This window comes from Pogona vitticeps, chromosome 1, assembly GCF_051106095.1.
Source record: "Pogona vitticeps strain Pit_001003342236 chromosome 1, PviZW2.1, whole genome shotgun sequence".
NCBI lineage: Eukaryota > Metazoa > Chordata > Lepidosauria > Squamata > Agamidae > Pogona > Pogona vitticeps.
In genome coordinates, this window is record NC_135783.1 from 126,707,746 (window position 1) to 126,721,433 (window position 13,688).

Here is a 13,688-nt window from a genome sequence, read left to right on the forward strand (position 1 = left end):
CTTTAGGACTGCGAAAGTACAAGAAGACAGACTGGTGTGACACTCTTTGTAGTGTTGCACAGTTGCCTAGATATGTGACCCCCACTAGCACATATACATTGAGAGCCAGTGTGGTGCAGGAGATAGGATGATGGAATAGGACTCAGGGGAGTTGGGTTTAAATCCCTGCATGGCCAGGGAACTCATTGGCTGGGTAGCAGTATTAAATCCACTCCTTAAATATCTCACCTGCACTGAAAAAAACCTGTTATGGCTGCTATAAGTCGGATGTAACTTGGCAGCATATAAAAACAACTGCATGTACTGTATTATAAGGTATTTTCTCTGCCTGTTTCTGGCTCATAGTGATACCAGTGGCTCAAGCTGTAGGTTTCAGGTTTTATATATGAACATATCGTTACAACAGCTTCATTCCTAATAAGGCTCTCTGTTACAGCACTCTGGTTGATATAAAACTAGTACTTTTCAAGAAGTGAGAATAGCAATTACTTCTGCAATCACCACGCTTGCCACAAGACAAACATTGGAATCACAAGTTATTTTGTCCTGATGAATATGTAAAATCATGTTTGCTTTAATATGTAATATAAGTTTTACTTGTTTCTGCTATAGCATGTTAGGTCTACTGGAGGACACACAATTGCCTTGATCAAGTATTATGTGTCAACATTCTGTACAGAAAAAAAAGTATGTTCATAAAAATGATAATTTGTCTTTTTACTTGTAGGTAAAGGAGTGAGAGAAGTTAATGAAACAATAACTAAAACTCCAGGTTTGTATACGAGATCAGTTTTAGAATGAATACATTAAGAATCCTCTCTAGCGTACTGTTTCTACAGTAAAATTCTTTCCAACTTTCAAATGAATTATTTCATTGCCGATGTTGAAACAAAAGAATGTTACAAAAACTGGTATATAAACCTATTATCTGGAAGTTGTCACAAAATGGCACCTATAAACCATGGTAGATTTAAATATAGTGCCATCTTTGGTGGCATTATTGAGGGATGTTACCTGCAATGTAGTTTATACAGCAGTAGGAACTTGGTGTGTGGGATTGTGCACCATTTCAGACTAGGTACAGGAGCACATGATTGAATGTTCTTGAAAGAGTGGACGTTGTTAGCCTTATTCAGATGTTGTCAATGTGGAAGAACCTAACACAGAGAGAGGGAGAGTCCTTACTCAGCTATCCTCTGTCCTGGCTTAGATCATGCGATGGTCACCAAGCCTGAACAAGAGAAGTTTTTGTTCTCAAGGAAGATCTCCATGTAAACTCAATTCAAACTCTGGTTAAATAGAATAGGAATTCTAACATGTTTTATGGTTTTTTTGCATAGAAGGAAGATACTTGTGTAGAAATTCAATTGCAGAAATCCCCATTTGCAACATGATGTCGTTCCTCACTGAAAATGAGAATCTATAAGCACTTTAACTGTGTTTATTACAAATAAGAAGCTAGATAAGGTTGCTTTATATCAGACAATGTACTATAATGGAGAGCCTTATAATGAAAGTAAATAATTAATTATACTGTGATTTTGAATGGAAAGAAAAACCAGTTTCGTTTACACCTTATTAATGGACTAGCTCCCCAAAATGGCTATTTTATATTACAAGTTCTTCTCAACATTACTGTTGTGACGTCCCTCTTTCACGTCACAATGGTCAGGTCACTCTTTCATTCACACTTTATTTACGCTGCCACCAACCACTCCTTCATAAGACTCTTCAGACAAATGTATGATTTTAAAAATAAAAACTTGTATTTTATTGATAACAACAGAAGGAATGGTAAATCACTTTATCAACTAAAATAAAAAGGCAATCAGTAATAATAAAGTATCCCCTCATACACACTATCACTCAGACCTTAACTCTTCATAACTCTTAACTAACTAAAAACTGTCTCTCCTCATTCACTCCCCCCCCTTATATACACAGCTCCACCTCCTGGAGTCCCACCTCCTGCTCTGCTATAGGCAGATGGGTTCCAGCATAACCATGGTAGGCAGGTGACGTCATCGCAGCCGTCACAATTACAGATTCAGAACTGGCCCTACCTTTAGGCAATGTGAGACAGCTACCACATACAGCCTCTCTCCATTTACCCCGAATTCTTCAAGTTACTCTGATCTGTTTCTCCCTAATCTTTCCTGTTGCTCTCAGGCACAGTAAAACATGCCATCCCATTAGCAGTATTCAAGCAAGACTGAACTACCAAACTCATCAGACTCTAGCATGAGATTAGGAGTTCATGCTGCCTCAGGCAGCAAAATGCCTTGGAAAAGATATATATGATCTGCAACTATTTATAAACAATATATAACTTTCACTGGTGACTGGTTCAACTTATATAGACAAGTAAATATACAGTTCACTGCAGGTGCTTCTGATGTACAGTTTGGGGAGGCATAGGAACAATTACTACTATATAAAAGCTGCTTTTCAAAATACTCTACTGTACTTGAAGCAACAGTAGGGGTGATGCTTTAGTTGTCTCCTGGCTGAAGGAAAAGGAACGCAGGACAACCTGTCCTTAAAATAAGTCTTATACCACAGATGTGGAGCTACCTCACATGTTTCATAACCTGAAACTGTGAATGCATTTGTGACAAACACATGTGGAATACAAGCATGAACGTAAGGATGCTGTGGTTGACCGGAGCAACCAGTTGATTGTACAAAAACATAGTAGAAACTTCAGTTTCATTCTGTACAAAATGACCTGCAAAATGTTATTCTGTCTCCATGCAAGGAAACATGAGAAGGGCTGTGGAGGTTACCTAGCTGTCACAGCATTGTTTGCACTCTTGTGCTAATGCCGGTGCAAGTATTTGCAAAGCAGTTCTAGCAGCAGGCAATGTTTACCTTTTGTTTATACTTCTTTGGATTTGGCCCACTTCTTTGAGGTCCACTGGTTTAACTCTTTCTGCACAATATTTTCCAGTCTCGTCTAGTTTACAGTATGATCTGTGCTCCCACACTGTAGATAGCCGGCAGTGTGAACTCCACATGACTGCCTGGTGGCACGGGCCAGTCACTCACCTGGCTGTTGTTCATGCCAAAGGCATTCTGGCTCTCCCTATCACTCCCCCTCTAGGTCTGTGGTGCTGTGGTCAAACAGTAAACTCCACACTATGCTCATTGCTGTACAGTGTTAAATTTCAATCACTGCAAATTAGTTATTTCTTCCTGTCTTAGTATAATCTTCTGCACAGGGAAGCCTTCTCACTTTGCACCACAGTCTTACAGTCTATACACTATGTCTTCAGTGTTAAATGTGTACAATGTCTTTTTTGGATTGTGTGTGTGTTTAAAGGTCTGCATGTAATGTATGCTTCCTGCTTCTCAACCAGGAACCATTTTTCTATATCGGAATCCATGAATTGCATCGCTTTTCCTGAGATTTTTCTTTAACCTCTGTAGCACTCAGAAACCAATGGATTTGTAGTATCTATAGTCTTAGCATCCTTTATCACCGTTGATAATATCCTGCCCCTAGTAAAATTACATATGATTAAACCAGACCTTTGAGAAGTTACAGTTTCACACCACAGCACCTAGATCTGAGAGCTGTAGGCTTAAAAAGTTATACCTCTAAGCTTTCCTCAAGACCTATTGATTGAATGAAGTTAAAGAGTGTGGAAATGTGTGGTACATGAAGTTAACATAGCTCTGCAAAGTCAGGTACATTAATATAGTAAACAATGGGCAAAATCCCATTGACACAGTTCCATCAGCATCAACTCGATCAGGACAATGGAAATAATCAATTCAAATTAATTTAAAGCTTCCTATCCCCACATTTTTGTTTCCTAGGTCTCCCTTTTCCCTGGAGAAACCTTTTAAAGCACCAGGACTTGGAAAAGAGCTTTTAATAATAAAAAATCACTGCCAGATCACTGCTGCCAGGATCAGAACTGCCACCAGTGATCCAGTGGTGATTTTTTAAAATTTAACCTTTAAAAGCTGCCACACACACCCCAAGGCTCCCTTAGAGCAAAAGCTGAAGGGGGTGGGGTAGGATATTTTAAATTAACATTTTAACTGTTTCTGGTGCCCTAGTCTGGTTTACTCCAGCAGAACTTTGCGAATAGGGTTTTTCCCAATAGTGACTAACCAAAGAAACGAAATCTCATTGTGTATATTTTAGACATTAATGCAGCATTTGCCACATAAAAATCTGCTTCTGTCTTAGAAATTTAAAGCACTGTATCACCTTTGCAGGACTACTCCCACCCCACCCCCTGTCACATCCCTATTTTAGACTGTTCATACCGAGGGGATTAAAAAATTTCACCAAATTCAAATCTTTGATTTCTTCAAATTTAGTGGTAGGCCCTGAAATTTGGCAGAAGTTTAACATCTTCATGTGAAATTTGCAAACTTTGCCTGAGAGGGTTTCAGCATCTCTGTGGTCTCTTGGACAAGACTTTGGCTTGTCTGAAATGTGAGATTGTCTTTCTTGGATAACGGGGAAATTAATTGTTTGGATAACGGGGAAATTAAATGTTTCTCATCATTGGGATGAAGTGGATTCAGTATCAAAGAGCACATGTTTTTTACTTCTCAAAAACAGCAGCAGCAACAACAACCAAAACCCTTTAATGAAACTTCTTTTTGCAGGAGATAGAAAAATTACTGGTATCAGCAGGAAAAGTAGAGCTCTCAAAAGTGTTTATAGAATATGTAACCAAAATAGTTACAGATTTCGTTTCATTTAATACGTGCTTTATGGGTGGTAGTTTTGATTTTGCCTTTCCAGCTTTTCCTTGGCTTTTTGTTATAGCTATTTTCTTTTAATCCAGATGTGAGGAAAATGGCCCAAACACATTTTGATACTTTATGGACCAGCTTTTTGTTGAGGTTTTTGTGCTTTCCTGGTATGATATACTATTAACTTTTCAACATCCGTGTAAAGTAGATTTTGAAATGCATCAAGCAGCAATTTAGCCTTCAGCCTCAGGTTCAGTTATTTCCTTTGGCTGACTTTGAGAAATAGAAGAAAATAGCTCTCATGCAATACCATTGCACCTATAAGTCATTTTCCTAGGATTTACATCATAGCACACTTTTTCTGCACATTAATATGCTGGTAACAGTTACTGAAATAATGATTGTAGCATTATGAGAAGACAGGGCATTTCTCCATGTAGAATTGGAACTCAGGAGTCATGCATTTATGAAGTAGGGCGCATCGCAGCTGGCTGTGCTTTTGCAATTGTGATGGACTTCCCTTCCCGTTTCCCTTGTATGCAGAAGATTTGTACAAGGCTGCTGGAGGGGAATAGTGCATATGTGTATCTGAAATTATTCAGCATAACTTCTGCAATTCTTTTCGCCAATGGTTGCTAATGCACTGTTTTTCCTATAGAGACGGTATTAAAACTTCCCAGGAGTGTTTTCCTTAGGCCAAGATCATCCTTTGATGTTGATTTCACAAATAAATCTTGTTCGGGAAAGGCCTCCTACAACATTAATTAACAGCTTCTGACCCTTATATTGTTCCCTGTTCATTCCAGGTGGGGAAAGCAGAGATAAATTGCCATATAATCAGTCTGCTTCTATTTAGACGGGGCACAGTTTAATTGCTGGTATCTTTTCGTGTTTTTTTAATCTGTGGTGAAATAGTGCTATTTTGCTAGTTAATGAAATAAACCAACAATTAAATGAAATCAATAATTAAATTCTGCCCCTCTCTTAAGGGCAGAGAAGCTAAGTAATTAAAAGGCTTCTCACAACTAATATTCCAGGTGCACAAGACCAGAAGCAATTAACTGAATCTAATGAGAGACATTTAAATTAGAGTTCACAGTCTGAGCATGTCTGGGGCAAGCTTTCTGCCCCAGCATCCTCTTAAGGGCCACACTGTAGTTTCGTGCAAAACAAAACAAAACAAAAAAACTAAGCCAAATCCACGAGGTGGCTATAAAACAACTTCCATTTTGGAAAATTGGTGTTCTCCGTTATTGGGATCTATCCTGAAGGCTTCCAGAAGTGGCAATTCACCTGATTTGTTTGTTTGTTTGTTTTCTGGGAAGGGGAACAATTTTCATGGGGTGAGCGAATTTTACAGCTGTTGGGAGCCCCCCCCCAAAAAAAATCAGGAAACTTATCCCAAGACCAGCATTTAGCCAGGCTTATTTTAGTCATAGGAACTTGATTCCTATTGTGTTTGTGCAGTGTAGACCTCAAAGGGAGTAACTCAAGTGGATGATCATTCTGGCTAGTTGTCACAGGTCTGGATATTTAAGCGGGAAGCCAGCCTTTAGTAATTAATGAAAGCTCAAGGCTGCTAATCTGTAGCTAACTACTCACATGAATCTTAGTCAAAATCTGTGGAATTTAGCCATGTCTAATCTTTTTTTCCTACCAAGCACCTGCTTTGAGTCTGTTTTAAAGAAAAGAGAGGTTTTGTTATTGGTATAAATGCTGCTATAATCAAGTGTTCATTTTAATGTTTTCCCAAGGCATTTTCTAAATGCTGTAACACATTCAGTGATAACTTCATGATGTCTTTTGAAGGAACTGAAATGGGAAATCCAGAACAACTTTCGTCAGTCTTCAAGAGGATGTCACTGTACTTCAGGAGTCACAAAAGTTTATATACTATGCTTATATACCAAATTACCACGGATACTATAAATATTTCATTATAGCACAGATTGCTGGTTACTATGGTACAAATGTATGGCCACTCTAATAATAAGCTAAATAAGGTAAAAATGCTTTTCTCTCTCTTTTTGCAGTGTATAGTGACATCGCTTTTTGTTCATCTTTTCTCTAGTTCCTTCAGATGTATTTTTTATAAATTCATTGTGGAAGGGCTTTTATGAACATCTAGGGAAAAGACAACCTGCGACTCTAACCATTGACTGGTTCAACGCTACAAGCAGTAAGGTGAATGCCACATTCATTGAAGGCTCCAGCACACAACTTAAACTATCAGGTGAGGGTAGCCACTGGGCAGGTGTCATTAGATGTGTCCAGGGCTCAGGCTGATGAACGTGCCAAGGTCATGTTGAACTGAATTACAGCAAATGCAAGTTGATCATCCTGACCATATTTGTTTTCAGAGCACTCACTGAATGATCTGATTCTGTTGGCTAAACAGATTTCACCTAAAACAATTTGTTTAGTAAATTGATTTAGTCATTGTCTGTATATAGACACAGGTGTATATAGTTGTCTATAAGTGTTACAGCTACAATCGTGTACGACAAACACCTATAACAGCCATAATTTCCCTTTGCAACCTGTAAATTCTGTTTTCCTTTTGTGTCTTTACCAAGTGTCTTCTCGATGAAGGAAAAAATGTATTTGTGTATTCTTGCAAAGTCTGTACAAGTTTGCAGGTGATTAAAATACTTCTATGCCAATATATGTATCTGTTCCTGCCATTTGTAGGGAGTTGCACTTCATAGTTATTTTCAAGCTTATTGTTGTTGATTTTTCAAAATTGATGATATGACTTTGAAGTACATGGAGACTTGTCCTAAAGAAATTACCAGTAGAGTCAGGTAGTGTAGGAGCTGCATTGGAGCCTTAGGACTTGCCCGTAAACTTTAAACATTGCTCTGTTAAAAGCACCCTTTTCAGTACATGACATTTCAGATTTTTTTCCCTCACAGATCAGAAAACATAAGGCTGTGTCTGACAAGATCTGTGCCTTTTCCCTGCTTTCTGCTGCTTTTTTGTTTAGGCTGACAGGGTGGTTTCTTTTTCTTCTGAGATTTGTTCTGGTGGGCTGAGGTTAGCGCTTCTATGGAGAGATTTGGGGGGCAAACTGAAGTGAGTAAGGATACAGTTACATAGTCAGAGAAATGCAAATAGATCCACTATGAAGTTGCACCTAGGAAGTCAGGTTTTCCTGGGTGAAATTGCTTTAGCTGATCACACATGAGTCAGCGGGGGGGGGGGGGGGAATTGGCCTCCTTTGCAGCTTGTTGAAGTAGCTTTGCTATGACTCTCCCAATTTGCAGGAAGCACAGTTATAGCAAAGCTAATTTAACAAGCTGCAAACAAGGTGTATTCATTATTTCCTCTTCTCTTTCTGCTTACTCCTTGCTCTTTTTGTCTCCCGTTGGTTTCCTAAGTGCTCTAGTGCTATGACATGAAGCTTTTTAAAACAAGGAAGGAAGAAATGGAAGGGAAAGGGAAGGGGGAAATGAGTAGACTACAGGGACCAAGTTTGGAGACAAGAGGGTTCAAATGGCACTGCCCTGCCGTTCCGTCCCTTCAGCGCTGCCTGGAGACTGTACTGCAATGGATGCAGGAGAACGGGCTCAGGCTGAACCCGGACAAGACGGAGGTGCTGAGGGTGGGCGCCCCCGCAGCTCGGGATTTGGGAAACCCCCTCTCTTTTGGGGGGGTGACCCTGCCCGCCAGGGATGTGGTCCGCAGCTTGGGGATCCACCTGGACCCGGCGCTCACTATGGAGTCCCAAGTGGCGTCGGTGGTCCGTACCACCTTTTTTCACCTTAGGCGGATAGCCCAGCTGCGACCCTACCTTGATGTGGGGGCGCTCACTACCTTGGTACATGCGCTCGTAATCTCCAGATTAGACCACTGTAATGCGCTCTACGTGGGGCTACCTTTGGGGTTGCTGCGGAAACTACAGGTGGTGCAGAATGCGGCGGCCAGATTAATCAGCGGTGTGAAAAAATACCAACATATTTCACCCACTCTGGCCGCCTTGCATTGGCTGCCCATCCATTTCCGCATCGACTTCAAAGTGTTGATGCTCACGTATAAAGCCCTAAACGGTTTAGGGCCTCGATACTTGGCGGAACGCCTTCTCCTGCCAAGATCTACCCGTGTCACCCGCGCAAGCCAGGAGGTGAGGTTGAGGAGCCTAACGCCGAGGGAGGCCCGGAAGGAGAAGACAAGAAATCGGGCCTTCTCGGCGGTGGCTCCTCGCTTCTGGAACAACTTACAGTACCTCCTGTGATCCGCAGGTCTCCCTCGCTGGGCGTCTTCAAGAAGCAATTGAAGACATGGTTGTTCCGGCAGGCCTTTCCATCATACTCCTCTTGACCCCCCCTCTTTTTTGTTTTTGTTTTTTGTTTTGTGTATTATATGATTTAATGTAGTGCCTTCTTCTTTTAGAATTGTCTGTTTTTGTTGTTTTATATTATTTTTTTGGTTGTTAGCCGCCTAGAGTGGTCCGTTTGGACCAGATAGGCGGGGTATAAATCAAATAAATAATAATAATAAATAAATAATAATAATAATAATTCTCTCACTGCTATTGGAGCCAGGTCCAATGGCTTCCAACAGAGTGGCTACAAATCCCTTCACATCAGCTCAAGTGATCACATCATCTGAATCAACACGAATGCATTCAGTATTTTAAAAAGCAGATGCCCTAGCAAAAGGGGGGGGGGATAATCAGATTAGGAAATATTCTGGGCTGATTTGCATTGGCTTGTACATCATGTAGTAAATGGAAAATAATGTGACTATAACTGTCTCAGTCCCGGGTTATTTTCCGCATTATATGTCAATGTAGTTGCAACATGGGTGAATTTATGAGGACCCTGAAGAATTTCTCTTTCCCCAAGAGAAATGAATTTCAAGTCTGACACATTCACAGTGCAGTGTCATTGTGAATACTGGTAAGCTCGAGTCCTGTTCAGCAGTAACCATGGCCACTCATCCTTGTTTGGTGTGATGTTTTCCCAGTCTGATCACACCCTTAGTTTCCCCATTTGTGAAATTCTTTCCTATGTTAGAAATTAAAAAAAAACTTTTAAAGTTGGCTTTAAAGGCTGCTTGAAAAAAAAATACCTACATGGTACCATTTATTTAGGTGCAGAAATATCTACAGTAATTCTTTATTTAAGGCACATTTATTTAAAAGACCTGAAATATTTTATGTTGTTTATAGGGATTATTGATACTTTATACATTCTAACATTATACAGTTGTGTAAAGATATGTGCATTTATTATTTATTTATTTATTTATTCATTCATTCATTCATTTTAATACATGTAGGAGTTTACAAGAAAGAAGAAGCCCATTTGCTTTTGAAAGTTTATCAAGTAAAAAACCCTGGAGAAGGTTTTCCAAGCAAGCTTGAAAATAACAAGTGGGCATTAGATGGCTATGTAAGTAAACACACTACTTGGAGGACGTTTATGTGGCTTAACTTCTGTCCACAGTTACTTGTATGTTTCTTCTCTCTAGTATGCTTTTCTGGCTGAGATGCTGCACATTATGTAACGTACAAAACTCATCACTAGTCCCCTGATTCCATAAGAAAAATGAATCCTGCATACATCTGCCTTATTGCTTGCATTATTGCCTTGTTCCCAAAGAATGAGGCACACAGATAACCAAGGTTGAAAATGTTATTGAGGCAACTTTCTTATTACCTTTGGGACTGTAACAAAAGCAAGCTGCCAGCGCTCCTACAAGCTTAGCGTGCCTGAACGGACTTTGTGTGTTTCTGAGTAGAATTTTGGGGCATTTCATATTTAATAGGTCTGAACGTATGGACTGAGAGTCCAGGGAACATCTTTGTCGCCTTCTGAACTTTATAGGGTTGCACAGCTTCTCCCCCTGCCACTCCAAATGTGGTGGTGGTGGGGCTTCAAACTGGCAAATCATTCCGCATAAGTACTAGTTTATGTGATTTGGGACCCAAACAAATTGTAAACCAAGAAAGTCTTTTTCCCTCTACAAGAAAAAAAGAGAGACTGTTTTTTTTTGGGGGGGGGGGAAGGGAGATGAGAAAAACAGTGGATAAAAACAGCTATTGGTCAAAAGCAAAACATCTAAAACCTTTCTTACAAAGAAGAGAAAAACTGCAAACATGTAGCAGCATGTGCGCACATCCACACTAGCTGCTCTCCATTCAGCCGCTGGCTAAAGCAGGCCCAAGGGGGGGGAAGGTGCACAAAATGACAAGTTGCCCCCCCCAGCACTTCTAGGGGTTTGAGGGCCCCATGAGGAAGGTCCTCCAGCCCTGACCGAGAGAGTGTAGTCTTGTGTTGTGCACCTACAAGCCCTATTCATAACTTTGGGATTAATTAAAACTCATCCTTTCCAATTAGCTCTGTTTTGAATATTTAAATAGGGTGCTACAGAAGGACAGACTCCCTTTTTTTGCTCAAGATTATAGAATGAGGGGAATACCTAGTCTCCTATGTGATCAGGAAGTAATTTAATCAGATTCAGAGCTGGGATAGGTGAGCATTTATTTACAGATCCTTTTTTAAAAAATCAGTATTTACCAACATTCAAATGTAGGGAAAAGCAGGAAGTTACAGATTTTCAGATTTCTATTTCAGAGTACAAATGAAAAGGAATTTATTAATTGCATGCCAGTGAATGGACTGAACACAAAACTTGGATCAAAGAAATGCAATGAAGTGCAGGAACTGGAAACAAGACATGTTATAAAAAATACAGTGTTCCGTTAAATATTTTAATAATTATGTTTCAAACTTATATCATTCTTGAAGTGCAAGGTGAAAATGGTTATTTTGTTCACTCTACATTTGTTTGTTCAGTGAACAAATTGGTTTAAGACAATATGATGCATTATTCCTGTTCTAGGTATCATCAGGGCTTGAAAGAGGCATCTTCACTTATCAAGGTGACATACACGGAAAAGATTTTGGAAAATTTATGCTCCAAAGACAAAGTAAGAATTCCTTTGTAGCCTTGTGTACCGTATGTTACTGCTGTTGAATATTGATGGCTTCATGTCACTGTGCTAGCAACAGAAGTAAATAAAGCATATTGTTATATTGAATTACTGCCATAAAATTTACAAATTAATGAAATTAAAATCTATCCTTAAATCTCGAATGCAACTATTTCATGTTGTGAATTTATTTTTGATGCAGCAGCATCCTAGGGAGAACACGGCATGATGCTTTTACGCAGAAAATCAATGCAAATATTTATGGAGAAGGGATGATAGATATTACAATGAGAATTATATGCTTTTAGTGGCTTTGTAAAATTATTAAAGATTCAGTTTTATGATCAACTGCATTTTGAGCATTTTAAATAGATTACATTGTCTTTTGTTTCTCTGAAGTGTAAGAAGCAAAGCAAAGCAAAGCATGCTGTTTATATACCGCCCCATAGCGCTTCAAGCACTCTCTGGGCGGTTTACAAGTTAATTATGCAGGCTACACATTGCCACCACCCCCCGCAAGCTGGGTACTCATTTTACCGACCTCAGAAGGATAGAAGGCTGAGTCAACCTTGAGCCGGCTACCTGGGATTGAACCCCAGGTCGTGAGCACAGTTTTGGCTGCAGCACACTGGTTTAACCACTGTGCCACGAGGAAGGGTAGACACCAAGACTGCTAAGCCATTTGTAGATCCAGTTGAATCTGACTACTTTCTGTTATTTTTTTAATGATTCCCCAACAAAAGAGATTGCAATGACTGTAATGAATGAATGAATAAGGCCTCCATGTGGAGTACAGCAATAGTCCAGGAAAGCTAGTGGCATCATTTAGGATCGCTTCCTATCTTCATATATTTGCCCCAGAAAAAACAGTGCCAGGGAGGATATTGTTCATTTACTTAAATATACATCCTCAAAATTTGCTAAGGTTCATCAAAAATATCTCATTCAATTGAACCCACATATCTTAAAACCTGTTCTCTTTTCTCTTCCATTTGCTTTCAGGTCCTTTGAGCACGGACACCAATCATCCCAACCACTACTATGGTACAAACAGCAGTTCTGTTGCAGCTGCAATCCTGGTACCCTTCTTTGCTCTAATATTATCAGGGTTTGCATTTTACCTCTACAAACACAGGTACTCCAGACTGAATGTCTTATGACATATTCCATGTTGTGTGCAAATGTTTGGATTTGAAACCCAATAGCTCTCTTCCACCAAGACAGAAAAAGTGATAATAAGTGCAATCATAACAGTCGAAGTAGTAGTAGTACTTATTTGTGTTTGATAAAATATCCCTAGTATGCTAAGGTTCCTTAGAGAGAATGGGCATGATCCAGCCAAAATTAAGTACTTTCAAGTCCCATAGGTAAAATGTTCAGCTGGTACTTAACTTCCTCGTTTGAATTGATGGAATTTAAATGGAATAATGGATTGTGCTTCTTCCTTCCAAGTGTCTCTGACTATTAATTACAAACCTGTGAATCCATAAATCCACAGAGGGAAAACAGGGCATAATGAGCCAACTAGTACCTACTGAGTGAGCTTATGGGAAGTGCTGCTTGAGATTGTATAACATTTACTAACACAAGGATGAGACATAATTTATTTTATTTTATTTTATTTGTTCGATTTATATCCCGCCCATCTGGTATATTCTACCACTCTGGGTGGCTACAAAAAATATTGGCAAAAAAATATTTTCAAGTGGCATATTGATATGAAGTTCTGTCCCTGCCTGCACTGAATCCTTCTCCTGCATTTTTTGTGTGAATTAACAGCATTTGGCCTGGAAATATAGCAGAGTTCCCAATAACTCCAATAACTGCATGGGAACTTGAATTTATAGATGTAAATCCTCACTTGTCTTTATGGGCAAAGATGAGAAGTTATAACATTCTTCTTACCAGGGAGGATGTGACAAATTTCCCTGGGATTTTCATAAGTTCTCACATTGGCAGAAAATGTTTTTCGTTAAATATACTGATTTTTGCATACAAAAAAAAACTGCCTGTGTTATGTGTGCATGTG

The 13,688-nt window shown here is 39.5% G+C and overlaps 1 protein-coding gene across 2 annotated transcripts in view; it reads left to right on the forward strand.

Annotated features, from left to right (window-relative positions):
• The window catches only part of CSMD1 (CUB and Sushi multiple domains 1), a 1,337,717-nt gene that overhangs the window by 1,316,378 nt on the left and 7,651 nt on the right, over positions 1-13,688 (forward strand). For both annotated transcript variants that reach the window (XM_078386602.1, XM_020797818.3), the window contains 5 exons: positions 728-772; positions 6,791-6,952; positions 10,003-10,115; positions 11,569-11,656; positions 12,662-12,794. In XM_078386602.1, coding sequence (XP_078242728.1) covers positions 728-772; positions 6,791-6,952; positions 10,003-10,115; positions 11,569-11,656; positions 12,662-12,794 — 541 coding nt within the window. The remainder of the gene's footprint in view (positions 1-727; positions 773-6,790; positions 6,953-10,002; positions 10,116-11,568; positions 11,657-12,661; positions 12,795-13,688) is intronic.